The 17629-nt window shown below is 41.7% G+C and overlaps 1 protein-coding gene across 2 annotated transcripts in view; it reads right to left on the bottom strand.

The window, feature by feature from the left end:
• Positions 1 to 17629, bottom strand: part of LOC148017352 (FAD/NAD(P)-binding oxidoreductase) — a 141165-nt gene that overhangs the window by 54081 nt on the left and 69455 nt on the right. For both annotated transcript variants that reach the window (XM_087662541.1, XM_087662540.1), the window contains exons 7-10: positions 3723 to 3793; positions 3452 to 3503; positions 3219 to 3296; positions 3037 to 3126 (exon numbers count right to left, since the gene is read on the bottom strand). In XM_087662541.1, the coding sequence (XP_087518667.1) occupies positions 3037 to 3126; positions 3219 to 3296; positions 3452 to 3503; positions 3723 to 3793 (291 nt within the window). The remainder of the gene's footprint in view (positions 1 to 3036; positions 3127 to 3218; positions 3297 to 3451; positions 3504 to 3722; positions 3794 to 17629) is intronic.

A 17629-nucleotide genomic window follows, 5' to 3' on the forward strand; every position in this document is an offset into this window, starting at 1 on the left:
GTAATTGTATTAATTACGAAATAACTCTTCTCTCTCTTTTTTTTTTGTAAAACAACTCCTCTCTCTCTCTCTCTCTCTCTCTCTCTCTCTCTCTCTCTCTCTCATATGGGGGTCCAATCTCTACCACACGCAGAGGGCCCCACAAGATCAGCCAGTGCCTAAGGAGGAGGCCACCTATGAGGGATGGGACCAGATGGAGAGACCCCTAATACTTATGATATCACGGATGATCCGAAGCAAGCCCTCCGTACCACATGAGATCATACGCGCAGAGCTGGGGGCACCGCCCCTCGTGGCTGAGGCCCTCTTCCAGACCGTGACCTTCTTGCACCGAATATGGGACCTGCCCTGGCACCGGTACCCCAGACTCGCCCTGAAGTCATCCAAACAGCTAGCAACACAAGGGGACACTGAGTGCTGGTATGCCCGAACAGAGACCTGGCTACAGCTCCATGGCCTGCACATGGACCACCTCCCCCCACTACAATACAGCCTAGACTGCCCACACCTGGAGCTCAGCCGAGAGGAGGTAAATCGCATCACCAGAATGGATATCATCCAGACAGACACCGCCAGGACATGGGTGACCCCCACATCGGAACTAGGAACCAAGAAGGCTTTCTACCGAGAACACTTCCTGCATATCTCCCCGGACGGCTTCATTACCCGCCCAAGCTACATGGACACACACCTATCTCACAGGGTGAGAAGTACCATCGGACAGATCCGCACGTCCTCACACCAACTACGGGTCGAAACGGGCAGATACGGGGCCAACCCCCTCCCCCCAGAAGACCGAATCTGTCAGCTCTGCCATCTCGAGCCAAAGACAGAGGCACACTATACCTGTAGATCCCCAGTGTACTACGAAATCCGGGGACGCTTCCACTGCCTATTCAGCGAAGGATTCGGACTACCTCCAAGGTGATGGAATTCAAAGACCAGAGATGCCTGAGGCTCTTTCTACTGGAAATACGACGCCATAGAGACCACCTCCTACGAACCACGGAGCAAAGACAAGGAGCCACCAACCAACGCACACTCAACGACTTCTACCAAACACCAGCTACCCTCCCCACCACCGAGGCCCCACCAACCCAACCCGCCTCCCGGCCCCCGGGGACCACCTTAGAAATAGCCACAGCGAGAGGTAAAGCCCGGCGACCACGCCCCGCTGGCCCCAATCCCCGCAGAAGACACTGGTCGAAGATACAAGGGATACTACACGGCCATCGGAGGGCCCTACCCTGCCGCTTTAGCCTCTCCATGCTGGACCGACCCATGCGGGACATCTTAGGATGAACACCCCAGGAGCAGTTCCACACTGCACTGGGAGTACCTCTAGATTGTATCTAGTCCAGATATCATTTTTGTACCTACTCAATTTAGTTCAACATAGCATAAATGTTAGCTTCACTGGAACTTTTGAAATCTCCCAGACATTTGTATGCAACATTTTGGTCTCATAGGCCAACTTGGCCTGTTGTAGATGTTAATATAACTCTCTCTCTCTCTCTCTCTCTCTCTCTCTCTCTCTCTCTCTCTCTCTCTCTTCCCCACAATTTTCATGGTGATAAATTGATTAAGTTGGTTAAGTTCAAAGTATTGTCATTCTCACGTTCTTCTCTGCGCTTGCTTACATGACCCCTGCCCTGATCCTTGAGATACAGGAATTCAAGATTCAGTATGCATTCACTGTATAGTGTGTTTGTTGTATGAGCATTGAATATTCAATAGTCATATCACTTCATTCAGTCTCGGTGTTCATTGTCTCTCAATTAGCCTAACCCTAATTGTGTTCTTCTATCAGTCTGTGCTTTGTTATACGGTGTTATTTGTATTTGTCTTACGGTATTTTCTTCACAAATAGCTCCCTCAACCCGCCCCCATGAGAGCCTCTGATTGTTGGACAAATGTGTCCTTGAGCATTTTCTACATTCTCTCATGAGCATTGGTCTCACCCAAAAAAAAAGGCACACGTGTTTGTAGATACAATATATATCTGCAATATGTCCTCCTTGCACCTATGCTAGACGAGTTGGACGTACTAATGCACCATCAACTGTATATCCTAGCATACTCCCTTTGAACCATTCCCTTGTCAATTCCTAAACCATGTGTGAGATCTGGGTTTCCATCAATATTCACTCACGTTATGCAAGTTATGGGGCGAGTGACTGTTCTCTCATCCCATTTGACTGCCTGCAGCAGATTGGCAATGTCTGCATACCAGGGGGTTACGACTCCTTCAAGGGAGTGATATCCTCTTCTGATGTCCCACTAGACCCAACTTCTTCTTTTGGTGGAGACTTAATTTGCTCCTTGAGATGTTGGAATGGGATTAGAGCCATTTTGGGTTTGGTTTCAAGATCAGTTACCTCGTGGCTTGAAGACTCATCTTCTGATGACACGTCCAGGAACATCACATAACAGGGACCCTCTGATTTCTGTTGGGTTTGTGGGACTGGTGCTTGTTGGCACGGTGCATCAAAGCACGCAAGTGCTCAAGGCTTGAATCCGTTGGTCACGGCGAAACCAAAATGTAGAGGGAGCTCACGCTCAACCGCCAAGACCCATGGACCGCTTAATGGGTTTCAGGAACGGGTTGCCCTCCTATATCTTTCAACAGAGAGTGAGACAGAGGGTGGGTTGCGTGTGATTGGTATTTCTTCAATCAAGTATTGAGCGGTGAGGCTTGAGGGACATTACAACAATTGGCATCAGGTACGTTTTTGTTTCCATATGCACCCACGGGATGGGTCTCTACCATCGTCACAAGACATGCCACGCTGTTCTGTGCACTGCACTACAAGGCTCCACCTATAGTGGTGGGGGTTCGATTCAACACATATATGGATGTCATAGCAGCCTCAACCCAATATACCGATAGCCATAATTGCCTTGTAAATCTGAAGGCAGCTGTGAATTTCCTTTTAGCTTTAACATCGCTTGGACATTTAAGAGCAGAAACTGGATACAAGTTTATTCTAGCTCAACTAGATCATGAAATCTGAGCTCAAAATACATGAAACAAACCTTGAAATTTGGGTGCTGCTCAGCCAAGGCATCGAGTTTTTCTTTCAAAAGGATATCATCAGGAGAGATATTTCCATATATCAACGCAACCTGCACACAAATTCAGGAGTGCAATCTCTTAAAATATTCACTTCAATTTCTTGAACTTGACATTGTTCAAGAACAAAGTTGGAACTATTTACTTTTGTATTATCGTCCTTATTAGTCAGTATTGCATCAATAATTTGCAGCATTGGTGTTATGCCAGTTCCCCCAGCAACCTGCAAACGACAAAAACAACCCAAAGTATAAACTCCCCTTATGCTCAGGCTCATGGTAGCTGCTAAATATCTATACAATATAATGCCCCCCCAAAAAAAACATTACGATACAGAACTGAGGTCGAATCATAAACTCACGGATCAAAGTCACTCACCATACCAATATTCTTCTTCATATTGGACTTATAGGGAAGCTTAGCAATAGGTCTGCAATATACGCTTCAAATGTCAGCAAGCACACGATAATTCATATGATTTTTGAACATTTTCAAGAATTTAATGGCATCAGCAGGTGCTAGATCCCTAAAACAAATCCTTCAATTTCCAAGAAGGTAAATCAATGCAACAAACTGTAATTGACAAATCATCTACAACCCAGCATTTCACAGTGAAATTGTGCAACATGACAATAACTTGAGATAATACCCTTTAACCTCCAAAGTGTCACCGGGCTTGAGAGTTCCGATGTGGCGACTCATTTTACCTTCAGGGTAGATCTGCAAGACACATTCAGGTAATATTTAAAAACTAAAACAGCAATAAAAGAGTGCCCTTTACCAAGAAGTGATTGTTGGATCAAAAACATAAAAAGAGATTAAGGGCACAAAATAAGCAGTTTGTCAGCCTGCTTCACAGATGCAGCATCTGATTTATCTGTGGAATGCTTGTTTCATCCAAAAATGCTGTAATATTTGGACAAACATCTCAATGGGAGACATTTTATACTGAAAAGCAATGGAAAAACAGCTCTAGCTGACTTTGGACAAAGATATACACGATCAAGGACTGTTGAAGAGATAGTAAGACAAGATCCTATTTTGACTCATAATACAGGCTTCAGAACAGTTTGAGCTGCAGGCAAATAAAACCCATCTTGCTCACACAAAAACACAACTGTCCAGGGATCCGATTCTAGCGAAATCCTAAGCATGCAAAACAGCCACATCACACACATGGAACAGAAATCATAAGAGGGTAAAAACCTGAATTACCTCTGCACCCTGACGGATTTTAATACATCTAGTATTTCCCAATATCGAGCCACAAGCTAATCTCAAAATGTGTCCCTGACCTAGTGCCCCATACCACAAGAACCTAGAGGTGATCAAAGAAACGTGAGGATGACAGACTAGCTAGCATATGGCAGGTGCATGTTTGCATAAGTCTGACCATGAAAACCTCATCATTTGTGAGTCTCTGACTCTGCATGCACAACTGACCACGTGCCACCTTGGCACAATAAAGTTGAATGGGTAACTCGCCACCCAAGTGAGCACCTACCCATTAACGTTGGCCAAGCCCAACCCAACATTCCCTTGCCCTATCTCCCAGCATCAACCGCTCTCTCTAAGGTGGCTTTAACAGAGGCTACTCTTCATTGGATCACATCCTCACACTCAGAGCAATCATTGAGGAGGGCATGGCTGATGGCCAACAAATCTATTGTTGTTTTGTGGATTCCCGCAAAGCCTTTGGCATAGTGCCGAGAGACAAATTGATACACAGACTACACGCTATGGGAGTGCCTAAAGAGCTTAGTTGGGGGATTTTGGCACTATATGATAGGGTTGTTGGTAGAGCACAAACATCGAAGGGCCTTTCAACTTCAGTTCACTCCACCATTGCGGTGAAGCAAGGATGCCCTCTCTCTACAATACTATTTGGCCTATACATTGATGGGATTGCTGACTACATATCCCAAGGAGGTGATAGAACAGCTCCACTAGTTGGCACTTTGATACCTCTCCTCCTATATGCACATCAAATTGTACTGATAGTTGATTCTCCACAAGGACTACAAAGACACCTCAATGCACTACACTCTTATGCATTAGATAGTGGGCTCTCAGTGAACATTGGTAAAACCAAGGTGATGGTGTTTAACGCCACACCACAGTGGGTTAGGAGATCAGCACCTAAGTTTACATTTGGATAGGAGGAGTCGGAGTATGTAGATTCATATACAAACTTGGGAGTGCTATTGATAGGTCCCACTTTCTCTATGAGGGAGGCAGCAAATACTAGCCTAACCAGAGCATATACAGCACTAGATCACTTGGAGAATACGAGTTCGTAGGTGCAATTTCAAGAGCCTCGCACCAAGATATGACTCTTTCATACATTGGTCACATAAACATTGCTTTATGGAATAAAGCTATTGGGCCCCAGTTTGAATCATCGAAGCTGATCAAATCGCACATATGATGGATGGAGATCAATGGAGAGGCCAAGTGTATGCATGATTTCCATGATTATCAAACGCAAGGCCTCGATACCGCATGAGATCATCAAAGCTGAGCTAGCAAGCATACTAGTTGTAGTAGAGTCCCTTAACCGATTGATCGTATATATACACAGCCTATGGGATCTTCCGAGACGTAGATAGGCACAACTAGCCCTTGAGTCCTCTCAACAACTTGCCAAGGAGGGTGACTCTTCATGTTGGTATGCACAAATGTCAACTTGGTTTGAATTACATTGCTTTAGCATGAATAGACTACCCCCCTTCCAATACTCCCTTGATGCACCATTGCTTACCTTGAGCCACTCAGAGATTGGCAATGTCATCAAGATGGATCTCACCCACCTAGATGTGAGGAGGACATGGTCGGCACCAGCACAAGAGTTAGGGACAAAGATGGCTTTCTACAAAGCGCATCTTCTCCACACTACAAATGATGGCTTTCTACAAATAGACATCTTACATGGGATTAGATGTACTATTGGTCAGTTGTGTATGCCTCCACACCAGTTAGAGATTGAGACTAGCAAATACACATCCATACCACCAAAAGAGCACATATGTCAAATATGTCAACTAAAGCTAGAGACAAAGGAGTACTACATTTGCCTACAAGATCCAAGAAGAAACAGATTTGAAAAAAAGGCTTAAAACCTTAGGGTCTTTGAAACATGTGAAAGCACTCTTTACTGCTTGTTAATGATTCAAGGTCTGTAAATGATCTTGCTCGAATAAGAAGCTGAATAATGAGTAGCTGATGTATGGATGACCCCCTCAATGGTGACAAATTGGAGAGCCAAAGGAGGACAAAGTATAACAAACGCAATGACAGCAAGTGGCTGCTGTAAATAATGTTGTAATGCTGCAATTTGGACAGCATTGATCCCAATTATAAGTAGATTATCAAAATACGAAATAAAAATTAGCATATTTGAAATATGTGGCATTGAAGGAACATGTCATAAGAGAATTACTCACTGAAAGAGCACGATCAATACAGATTTTAGTATGCTATTGATCATAAGAATCGGGACAATAAGGCTATTGATCTTAGCATGTTGTTGATCATAAGAATCAAGACACTAAGGTCCTTAAGTAAAAGTGCCAATTGCTACAATGGAAGAAGATACCTAATCATCATAAACTGCACACCAAGGACCATCAAAGATAACTCAAAAGCCAAAAGTGGCAATGGTTGAAATGGAAAGAGGGCTCTTTGTAATGCTTAGCACATACAGGACATCCTACAAAGTCATGGAAGTGCCAAACACAATAGTAATCTGCACATGACCAATGCCCTCACCTACATAAGAGCATTGTTGGCACACATAACTGTGCCTTCCTTGGGTACATGGGAAACGAAAGACAATGATTCTCAAATACGAGATGATGTGCATAGATTCTTAGAAGCACCACTATTGAAATACCAAGTAAAAACATCATAAGAGATGGAGAAATATTGATCATTATTAGAAGGATTATATCGATACAAGATGAAAAAAGTATACTCATTGTGCTCTGCAAGGTTGAAAGCCTCATTGGCGACAACAACAATGAACTCTTCCATCTTCTCTAAGGCAATGCACTTCCAATATCCAATGATGTTGTGCCCCACCTTTCAACAATAATTGCACCTCTATGGCTTGGAAGATGTACCTTTCTAGGTGTTGAAAGAGGATGGGCCAACATGGAAGGACAAACTCTTCAAGGTAGAATGTGCAAAACTATATGCGTGACCAGCATGAGTGTTTGTTGGTTTTGGATCAACATGCTTGTTTCTTGGTTGAGGCGTGCCCTTTCCATGCTGATGGGTGGAAAAGGCCTGTTTTGTTACCATGCCAACATTGCAATTGAGATAGCTTTGTTCTTCCTACAACACAAGATACAAGCTAATTGAAAGTATAGGTGACTCAGTTTCCCATAAAGACCAAGAGCTCCAAGGATGGTTGAATCCCTATGTCAATGGCATCCACATAAAGAAAGATCGAATGGTGGATACAATGGCAGCATGGTGACGTCCAACCGTCGATAGCCACTACTCAAGCAACAAAATCCAGTGCAATGGCAATGGCTTCATGTAGTAATTGGCTGAAGAGTGTGATGCCAGGAGGCATATTTCACGGTGGATTCCGTGAGGCTTTTACAGTGGATTCCGTAAACTTTGATGACCGGGGCTCATACACAAAGTGGATTCTTTGTGCGAGAAGTTGATGGGGACGCCTGTCCTTTTCGGGCGTTTCATTAATTTAGTGTGTACATGGGTGATTCCATAGCGGATGATTCCGCAAAATGCATATTAAATTAATAAACGTTTATGAGTTTAGAGTGCGCACTCGTAATAAATTAAGGTTAGGATTGATTTCTAACCAGTTGATTTATTTATGTAGCTGAAGACTGCTAGGTATTCACTTTTGTCGGTTTAATTGTATTATTTTACTAACGATTGTGAATGCTTCAGTTGATGTATAGAGATAGCAACAGTGGCGGAGGAAAGCATTGGAGAATAGCGAGTATTCGATTTATTGATTATATTTTGATGGGCGCATACCTTAGGCATGGCGCTTATATTTCACCACGCCTATTTATTGAGGCATTGGATATTTATTATTATTTTGTATACGCATGGGCGCACGATTATGTTATTTGTACTTGGACATTGTATTGGGCATGCCAGACTCTTTGGACATCGTCCATTAGCTTTATTCCTATTTTATGCTAAAGCAAACTCAAAAGCTAAAAGCTTGCTATTTTATAATTTGGGCTATTATTTGAGCTTGAAGATAATTAATACATAAAAACACATGCTTTGTGGAGCGCTCACACAAGGCATGGGGGGAGATTGCACCCAATTGGTCTCTTGTTCATGTCGTTCATGCTTTTTACATTGAATTTTGTGCAAAAAGTAGAGTTCTATTGTTCTTGGGGACCTTTCGGCATTCACTACGCGAGCGTACAGCATCCGATCTGCGCACCAGTGGTATCAGAGCGAAGCTGAGATCAAGAGCTTCCAATCGCTATCCATCTTGTGCGAAGGCAGAGCTCCTGGAACGATCGGGCTCTACGGTCAATCTCGTCGCGAACGGTCGATACAAGCGGATTCCTGGCGATCAAGAACCTCTGTTTCCATCATCAGACTGCGAAGGATCAGCTGGCAGAGGCAGAGGACCACTCCTATCTCTTCTTCTTCAAGTCATCAAGAACCAGAGATAAGTCACAAACTCCATATCTTCAAGCTTTAAAAATTAAAGCTTAGAAACTTAAAAGAAGCTTAAAGCTTCAAAATTGCATCGCGTGGTACCTCAGGAGACCTCCGAAATTTCAAGTCACTTAAGCTTCTCAATCTTGCAAGTCTGCAAAGTTCAAGTTCTACAAGTTTCTCAAGTCGAAGTTTTGCAAGTTACATAAAGCAATCAAGTTCTGCAAGTCTACAAACTCTGCAAGTTACATAAGTATGGTACTCTGCAAGTCAAACAAGTCATCTGGAGTCAAAACTGACTTCTGTTCAAAACTCATAGAAAGGCTGTTTCTGCGCAGAAATTCTGAACTGCAAAGTTGTTCATTGAAAGATACTCTACGCATACGCAGGTTTACTGAAGCATTTTCAGCATACGAAGAAGGATAAACGTAGATTTCTCAAAAATTACAAATCCCGCAATAGCTAAAGACGAAGATTGTAAAAGCCATACCCAAAAATATATAAGCCTTGTATTCCCGAACTTGAGCTACGCTCATCCCGCTAACTTGATTTTGAGAGTGTAAGGTCTTTTGAGTTTTCCAGGATGACGGAACCACATATGGATGATTTAATGGCTGAAGGCGACCTACCTGAACCTACGATGGAGCAAAAGCTAGACTTAATTATGATGCAATTGGATGAAGAACGACGAGCTAGGCAAGCATTACAAGTTCAATTGGCTAATCTACAAAGATCGACTACCGACAAAGAGGAACCTCAATCTGAAGATCTTATCCGACGTACCATTGACGCGACTCTCGAAGCTCAAACCATCCGCAAGGAATCAAAGATAAGTAAAAGAAATTTCAAATTCCGTACTTTCAATGGCACTCGAGAGGAAAAAACTGTTCATGCATTCATTAGTCAATTTGACGACTACTTTCATGAGGAAACCTATGCAGAAAAAGATAAAATCAAATGTGTCACTAATCATTTAGTGGATAGAGCATCTCTTTGGTGGACTATGGTACGCAAGAGAATAAATTGTCCCACTACCTAGGAGAATTTCAAGAAAAAGTTTATGCAGAATTTCCTTCCTTCCCAATTTCATGAGAAAGCTATAAAGCAATGGGATCTTCTTCAGCAACAAGATCGTGAGCCTATTTCTCAGTACACAGAGCGTTTTTGGAATGCACTACTCCAGTTACACATGCTTGAAGACGTACCTAAAGCGACATACAAGCGCAAGTATATGTCTGGACTCCTCGGGCATTACTACGTTGAAGTTAACATGTTCAAGCCTGCTACTCTTGAAGACGCAATTTCCTTAGCTCACGACACTGAAGACAAGCTGCAAGGTAGAGACAGACGTCCACAGCAATTCCAAGCCAATAGTAACTATGGATCTAAGCAATTCAACTCAAATTTTAGAAGATTTAATCAAGGTCGTTTCTCTTCATCATCTTTCCGTAAGAATTGGACAAAACCACCTGCTTTACCATCTAATACCAACCAAAACCCCAAGCCTATTCCACACCCAAATCCTAATATCCCTAGACTTCCCGCCATTGCAAACAATGTAACCAAAGCCAAGCCTATAGTATGTTATAAATCCCACCAGCCTGGACATCTAGCAGCAAATTGCCATTCAAAGAAGCCACCTGCCCATATCAACTACCTTAGCGCAATGGAAGAAGACGAACATGAAGAAATGCCTGATTTCACGGCAGATGAGGACGACATTACTACTCCTTCAAATACTTTACCAAGTATGCCAACTCCACATTCTTTATTGACAATGAAATGTTTAGTGCATGGAAAGAAAAAGATTATTTTGCATGATGACGGTAGTATTTATGATTTTATTTCAGCAAAGCTAGTAAAGAAATTGAAATTACAGACTGTACCTACGCATTATCGCATCAAAGCAGCATTTTTAGGCACTAGGTTATCAGAAGTGGAGCAGCGGTGGAAGCATAAACATGTGCTGAAATAAACTGCTGAAACACAAGACAAAAAGAGAAAAGAAAAGAACACGATACAGATGACAACTCAGATGTATGCACGGGAAATGGAATCCATATATCTGAACACGAGACAGTCGCATACAATAGTGAGTCACTGGCTACGTGGGCACTGGCACTGGCACTGGCTCTGGCTCCTCTCTCCACAGAGTCTGCAGATGGTGAAGTGAAGTGACTGACTGAGGAGAAGCCACTGAGTATAAATAGGCTGAAAAAGTGGGGAGCAATAATGCTGGTCGGACAGCATTAATATTGGCCGACTGGTGCATAAAATACTCCACTGGCATAAAATGCCACACCAGAAAAAAACCTAAAATATCTAATAAAAATGCCCAGCCCAGAACAAGCTCAGACTCACACATGAGCTGACAAATACTCTGCTAATACCCTCTCTCAGATCATGAGTGATCTGATACAATACAATAGTACAATGAAAAGCAATCAGAAACTATACAACATAGAACCACCAAGTAGAACCATGGATACCCAAGCAGTGGGTGATCAAGCCACCACCAAGGTGCCTCGGAGAGAACCTGATGTTGATGTCGGTCGTACCAAACACCTGAAAATAGAGAAAATCATAGCATGTCTCTGTGTCCATCACCAATGTCTCGCAATAGCATACAAGACCAGCCTGTCAAAAATGCCTCTGAACATAGGTGACCATGGAGTCCCTGCCTTTGGCCAGACCGCCAAAGTGTCCCCTCATGTGAGCTCCAGACGAAAGCCTCCCGCTTTCTGTCAGATAACCAGCTCAGCATGAACCTGGATGTCAATCCCAGCTCCAGGATTTGATTCCGCCAGACTGAAGTCGATGCGTCAGGGACGTCCCTCTCTAAAACCTGTGCACCTGTATAAAAATATAGATGAGGCATCCTGCCCCATCTGAACACCCGCTCACACTCCCTCTCTGGCACAAGAGAGTCGTGAGAGATGACCTCATCACTACCACTAGAAAGCAGCCGAGGAAGGGGCCACCAAGCCCTTCCCGCGATCCAAAGAAGAGGATCCCTTCCGCGCCTTGGACTTCACCTTGGTCAGAGAATCGGAGTCGGAGTCTGATGAAGGAGAGGACTCATCGGTAGAGTCAGCATCCCGCTTCGTCTTCTGCTCCTTCTTCCTGGAAGCCGCTAACTTCTTGCAATCCTTCCGTAAATGTTTCTTCTTGCCACAATGATAACACTGGGCCTTCGACTTCGTCTTCCCATTACCCCTCTCTGAAGCTACATAAGCCTCACCTCCATAATGTGCCGGAAGCCGCCCCTGTAATCTCAAGGATGCCTCATGCTCAAGAAGCATCGAGGTCATATGTGTAAAACTGACAGGAGTCGATGATGTCTGCGCCCGCAAAGCATTGGCCACTCCATCAAACTCCAGGGGGAGCTTGTAGAGGACTGTCCCGACAAGATGCACCTCGAGAAGAGCAGATTGCATGTGCCAAAGCTGGTCCTGTACCTACGTAACACAAAGAAGAAAGGACTGAATAGTATCTTTCGGCTCAAACTTCATCTGCTGGAGCTGGCCATAAAGTGTGACGGCCCGCATGGTGGAAGGTGCCTCGTACATCTGCTGCAACTTCTGCCATACTTCAGGAGACGTCCTACAGGAGGTAACCGCCGGTAAGACCGCTTTAGAAATACACCGAAGCAACGCCGAGTAAGCACAGGGATCGTTCAAGTCCCATGTGAGCACCACTTCCTCATGGTTGTCCTCATCAAAGTCTTCAGGAAGAGGAAAAGGACGGAGAGGTCGAGCAATAGCTCCACAGACGATGTACCATAGCCGCTTCTGCACAAACCAAGCTTTCATGACAGCACTCTATGTGAGATAATCAGGTCCGTGTAACTTATCATCAGTGGAAGTGCACGGAGGAGCCATATGGAGAGGATAAGAAAAGAAGTAGAAAAGAGATGGAATGTAGAGAGGAAACACAGCCAAAACACAAGCACAGACTATAGAAAATGAGAGTTCACATGCAATAGAACCCAAAATCTGATCAATAGAAGACAAAATCTGCTGCAGAAAGTCAAAAAATCAGTCAAAAACTGCCAAAAACAGCAAAAACGGCCTGAATTAACACTCATCGAGCCACGAGAGACGCTGAATCAGCAAAACACAGGCTGTAAACAGGAGAAAAAACAGGTAGAAAACTGTCGCCAGCAGCTGCAGATTAAAAACGGAAGCAGCAGAGGATGCGTAGGCAGCAGGCGATGGCAGAACTACAAAAAACGCAGGCTGAAAACAGCCCCAAAACAGGTCGCCTGGCTGCGACAGCAGTCGTCTAATCAGCAAGGGTACAAAACAGTCCTGAAATCAGCAAGAAAACACAGCAGAAACACAAATCCTGAAAACTGATACCATGTCAGAAGTGGAGCAGCGGTGGAAGCATAAACATGTGCTGAAATAAACTGCTGAAACACAAGACAAAAAGAGAAAAGAAAAGAACACGATACAGATGAGAACTCAGATATATGCACGGGAAATGAAATCCATACATCTGAACACGAGACAGTCGCATACAACAGTGAGTCACTGGTTGCGTGGGCACTGGCACTAGCTCTGGCTCCTCTCTCCACAGAGTCTGCAGATGGTGAAGTGAAGTGACTGACTGAGGAGGAGCCACTGAGTATAAATAGGCTGAAAAAGTGGGGAGCAATAATGCTGGTCGGACAGCATTAATGCTGGCCGACTGGTGCATAAAATGCTCCACTGGCATAAAATGCCACACCAGAAAAAAACCTAAAATACCTAATAAAAATGCCCAGCCCAGAACAAGCTCAGACTCACACATGAGCTGACAAATACTCTGCTAACATAGGTATAATGGTACACAGGAAGTGCATGACTTAGAGATTCAAATTGGTCAATACATTGAAAGAAAAAAATTTCTAGTTGTTCCATTACAATCGAGTGACGTTATTTTAGGTATGCCTTAGCGTCATCAGCATAACCCTGATATAGATTATTCCACACGTTCAATTAATATTCAATTTCAAGGAAAACATATTACATTGTATGGTATGCATGCATCTAATGCTTTTCCACTGCTTTCGCATACTCAAGCTAAACATGCATTACGTAAAAGTAGTAAATCCTATCTCATTTGGGTGAATGAACTGCAAGTTAAAGAAAATCATATGCACCCTAGGCATAAAGAATTTATTGCACATTTTAAAGACTGTTTTGCCGAAGATCTACCACCTGGTTTACCTTCTTCACGTCCAGAAGACCATAAGATAGATTTGATTCCTGGTACACAAACACCTTGTAAAGCATCATATAGGCATAACCAAATAGAGCAAAAAGAAATTCAGAGTCAAGTTGAGGAATTACTAAATAGAGGATTGATTAGACCTAGTAGTTCTCCATTTGGTGCACCTATTCTGTTAGTCAAGAAGAATAATAATACATATCGTATGTACATTGACTATCGAGCTTTAAATAAGATCACTGTAAAGAATAGGTATCAAATTCCTAGAGTCGATGACCTTATGGATAAACTGCAAGGTTCTGCCATATTTAGTAAAATAGACCTTAAATCTGGTTATCATCATGTGAGACTAGATAAGTCAGACATATTCAAGATTGCATTTCGGACACAGTTTGGTCATTATGAATTTTTAGTGATGCCTTTCGGATTGACTAATACACCTGCTACATTTAGTAGAATGATGAATCGTATATTTTTGAAATATCAGTATTGTGTAATTGTCTTCTTTGATGATATTTTGGTGTTTAGTCAAAATGAGAAAGAACATTATGAGCATTTGTCATTGGTTTTCCAATTATTAAAAGATAATCAACTGTATGCAAATCCGGAAAAGAGTGAATTCTTTAAAACAAAAATTGAGTATTTAGGTCATACTGTATTATCTGATGGAATTAAAGTTGACCCTAAGAAAATAGATGCAATATTGAACTGGCCTGTACCTAAAAGTGTGCATGAGTTACAATCATTCCTAGGTCTTGCTAGTTTCTATAGGAAGTTTGTGCGTAATTTTTCATTACTTGCTTTACCATTGACTAAACTTCTGAAGAAAGGAATTGTTTATCATTGGTCCGATAATCAACAGAAATCCTTTGACTTATTGAAACATGCATTAACCCATGCCCCTGTTTTACAGTTGTCTGATTTTAATAGACCATTCTTTTTAGTAGTGACTGATACTAGTGGATCAGGAATAGGAGCTGTACTTATGCAGGACAATCATCCCATAGCCTATTCTAGTTATAAGCTAAAACCCTCTAAACTGAAATATTCCACATATGATAGAATTATTAGCTGTTGTACAAGCCTTAAGACAGTGGAAACACTACTTAATGGATTCAGAATTTATAATTAAGACCGATCAGCAAAGTATTAGACATTTACTTAGCCAACCTCAAATATCTGACCAGCATATCAAATAGGCATCCTTTATTTAGAGTTTTCATCCTATCATTCAATATCAACCCGGTAAAGAAATTGTAGTGGCTAATGCATTAAGTAGAAGACCTGTCATTCATAATATTTCTGTTATATCTTTTGATTCTTTGATTGCTATGAAAGATACTTATCATCAGGATATTACTTTTCATTCTGATTGGAATAAATTAGTTCAAAATAACTTGATTTCTATTGATTGATTATCTTATAATGATGGATTTATGTTTTATGAAAAGAGATTGTGTGTTACAGTTCCATTCAGATCTTTTGTTTTGAATGAGATTCATTGTCTCCCATATCAAGGTCATAGAGGTATCATATCTACTTTACGTACATTAACTGAAGATTTTTATTGGCCGCATATGGACACTGATGTATCTAACTTTGTTTCTGAATGTTTGATTTGTCAAAGAGTTAAGAGACATCATGGTAAACAGTATGGATTACTTATGCCTTTATCTATTCCATCTAGACCATGGGAACAAATTTCTATGGATTTTATTACTGGTTTACCTAATACTAAATCTAACCATGATATGATTTGGACAGTAGTAGATAGGTTTAGTAAACAAGCATATTTCATTCCATGTAAGAAAACTTTAACAGCATTACAAGCAGCACAATTGTTTTTTAAAACTGTTTTCACTAACCATGGATTACCAAAAGTTATTATTTCTGATCGTGATTCTAGATTTTGTAACAACTTTTGGATTACTCTGTTTGCTAACCTAGGCACAAAGATTGATTTCTCATCTGCATTTCATCCTGAAACCAATGGACAAACAAAAGCCACTAATAGCACTATTCTAGATCTTTTACATGCTTATACTATTTCTAAACCTCAGACATGGGATACACATTTACATTTATTACAGTTTGCATATAACAATACACCACACACATCTACAAAAAAAGCACCGTTTGAAGTGATTTATGGTTATAGATTGTCTACACCTGTTGCATCTTTGTCAAATAGAATTCAAAGTGCTAATGATATTGCTAGTATGCATAATACTATTTTTTATGAGGTTAAAGACATGATTGCCAAAGCCCAGCAATCATATACCAAACAAGCCAATAAAAAAAGACAAGCAATGAATTTCAAAGTTGATGACTATGTTTGGTTGAGAATAGAAAAACATAGACTACAAAGTGTAGATAGACACCCAGTTGTGAAATTAGCCCCTAGATTCTATGGATCATTTAGGATCATTCATAAAATTAATGACAATGCATTCAAGTTAGAATTACCACCTCACTGGAAAATTCACAACACATTTCACATTAGTTTATTAAGACCCTTTAGAGGCCAATTACCTGTACACCCTGTTTATGAAAACCTACCTTTGTTAGAGAAAGAGACTAAAATACTTGAACCTGAAGCTATCATAGATACTGACTTTCTGACCACTAGAACTGGCCGAAGATATTCTAGATATCTAGTTAAATTTAAGAACCATCCTATAGAGGAAGCACAATGGATGCACGCTAGAGACTTAAATGCTTTCCCCACTCTATTAGCTCCACACTGAGCTAATAGCAATTGAGGTCAATTGCTATCCCGCCCCGGGGGTATGATGCCAGGAGGCATATTTCACGGTGGATTCCGTGCCACGGTGGATTCCATGAGGTTTTACGGTGGATTCCGTAAACTTTGATGACCGGGGCTCATACACAAAGCGAATTCTTTGTGCGAGAAGTTGATGGGGACGCCTGTTCTTTTCGAGCGTTTCATTAATTTAGTGTGTATATGGGTGATTCCATAGCGAGTGATTCCACAAAATGCATATTAAATTAATAAACGGTTATGAGTTTAGAGTGCGCACTCGTAATAAATTAAGGTTAAGATTGATTTCTAACCAATGGATTTATTTATGTAGCTAAAGACTGCTAGGTATTCACTTTTGTCGGTTTAATTGTATTATTTTACTAACGATTGTGAATGCTTCAGTTGATGTATAGAGATAGCAGCAATGGCGGAGGAAAGCATTGGAGGATAGCGAGTATTCGATTTATTGATTATATTTTGCTGGGCGCATACCTTAGACATGGCGCTTATATTTTACCACGCCTACTTATTGAGGCGTTGGATATTTATTATTATTTTGTATAAGCATGGACGCACAATTATGTTATTTGTACTTGGACATTGTATTGGGCATGCCAGACTCTTTAGGCATCGTCCATTAGCTTTATTCCTATTTTATGCTAAAGCGAACTCAAAAGCTAAAAGCTTGCTATTTTGTAATTTAGGCTATTATTTGAGCTTGAAGATGATTAATACATAAAAATACATGCTTTGTGGAGCGCTCACACAAGGCATGGGGGGAGATTGCACCCAATTGGTCTCTTGTTCATGTCGTTCATGCTTTTTACATTGAATTTTTTGCAAAAAGTAGAGTTCTATTGTTCTTGGGGACCTTCCGGCATTCACTACGCGAGCGTACAGCATCCGATCTGCGCACC

Source organism: Lygodium microphyllum, chromosome 22 (assembly GCF_053477565.2).
Source record: "Lygodium microphyllum isolate KBCC chromosome 22, Lygodium_microphyllum_v1.1.10, whole genome shotgun sequence".
NCBI lineage: Eukaryota > Viridiplantae > Streptophyta > Polypodiopsida > Schizaeales > Lygodiaceae > Lygodium > Lygodium microphyllum.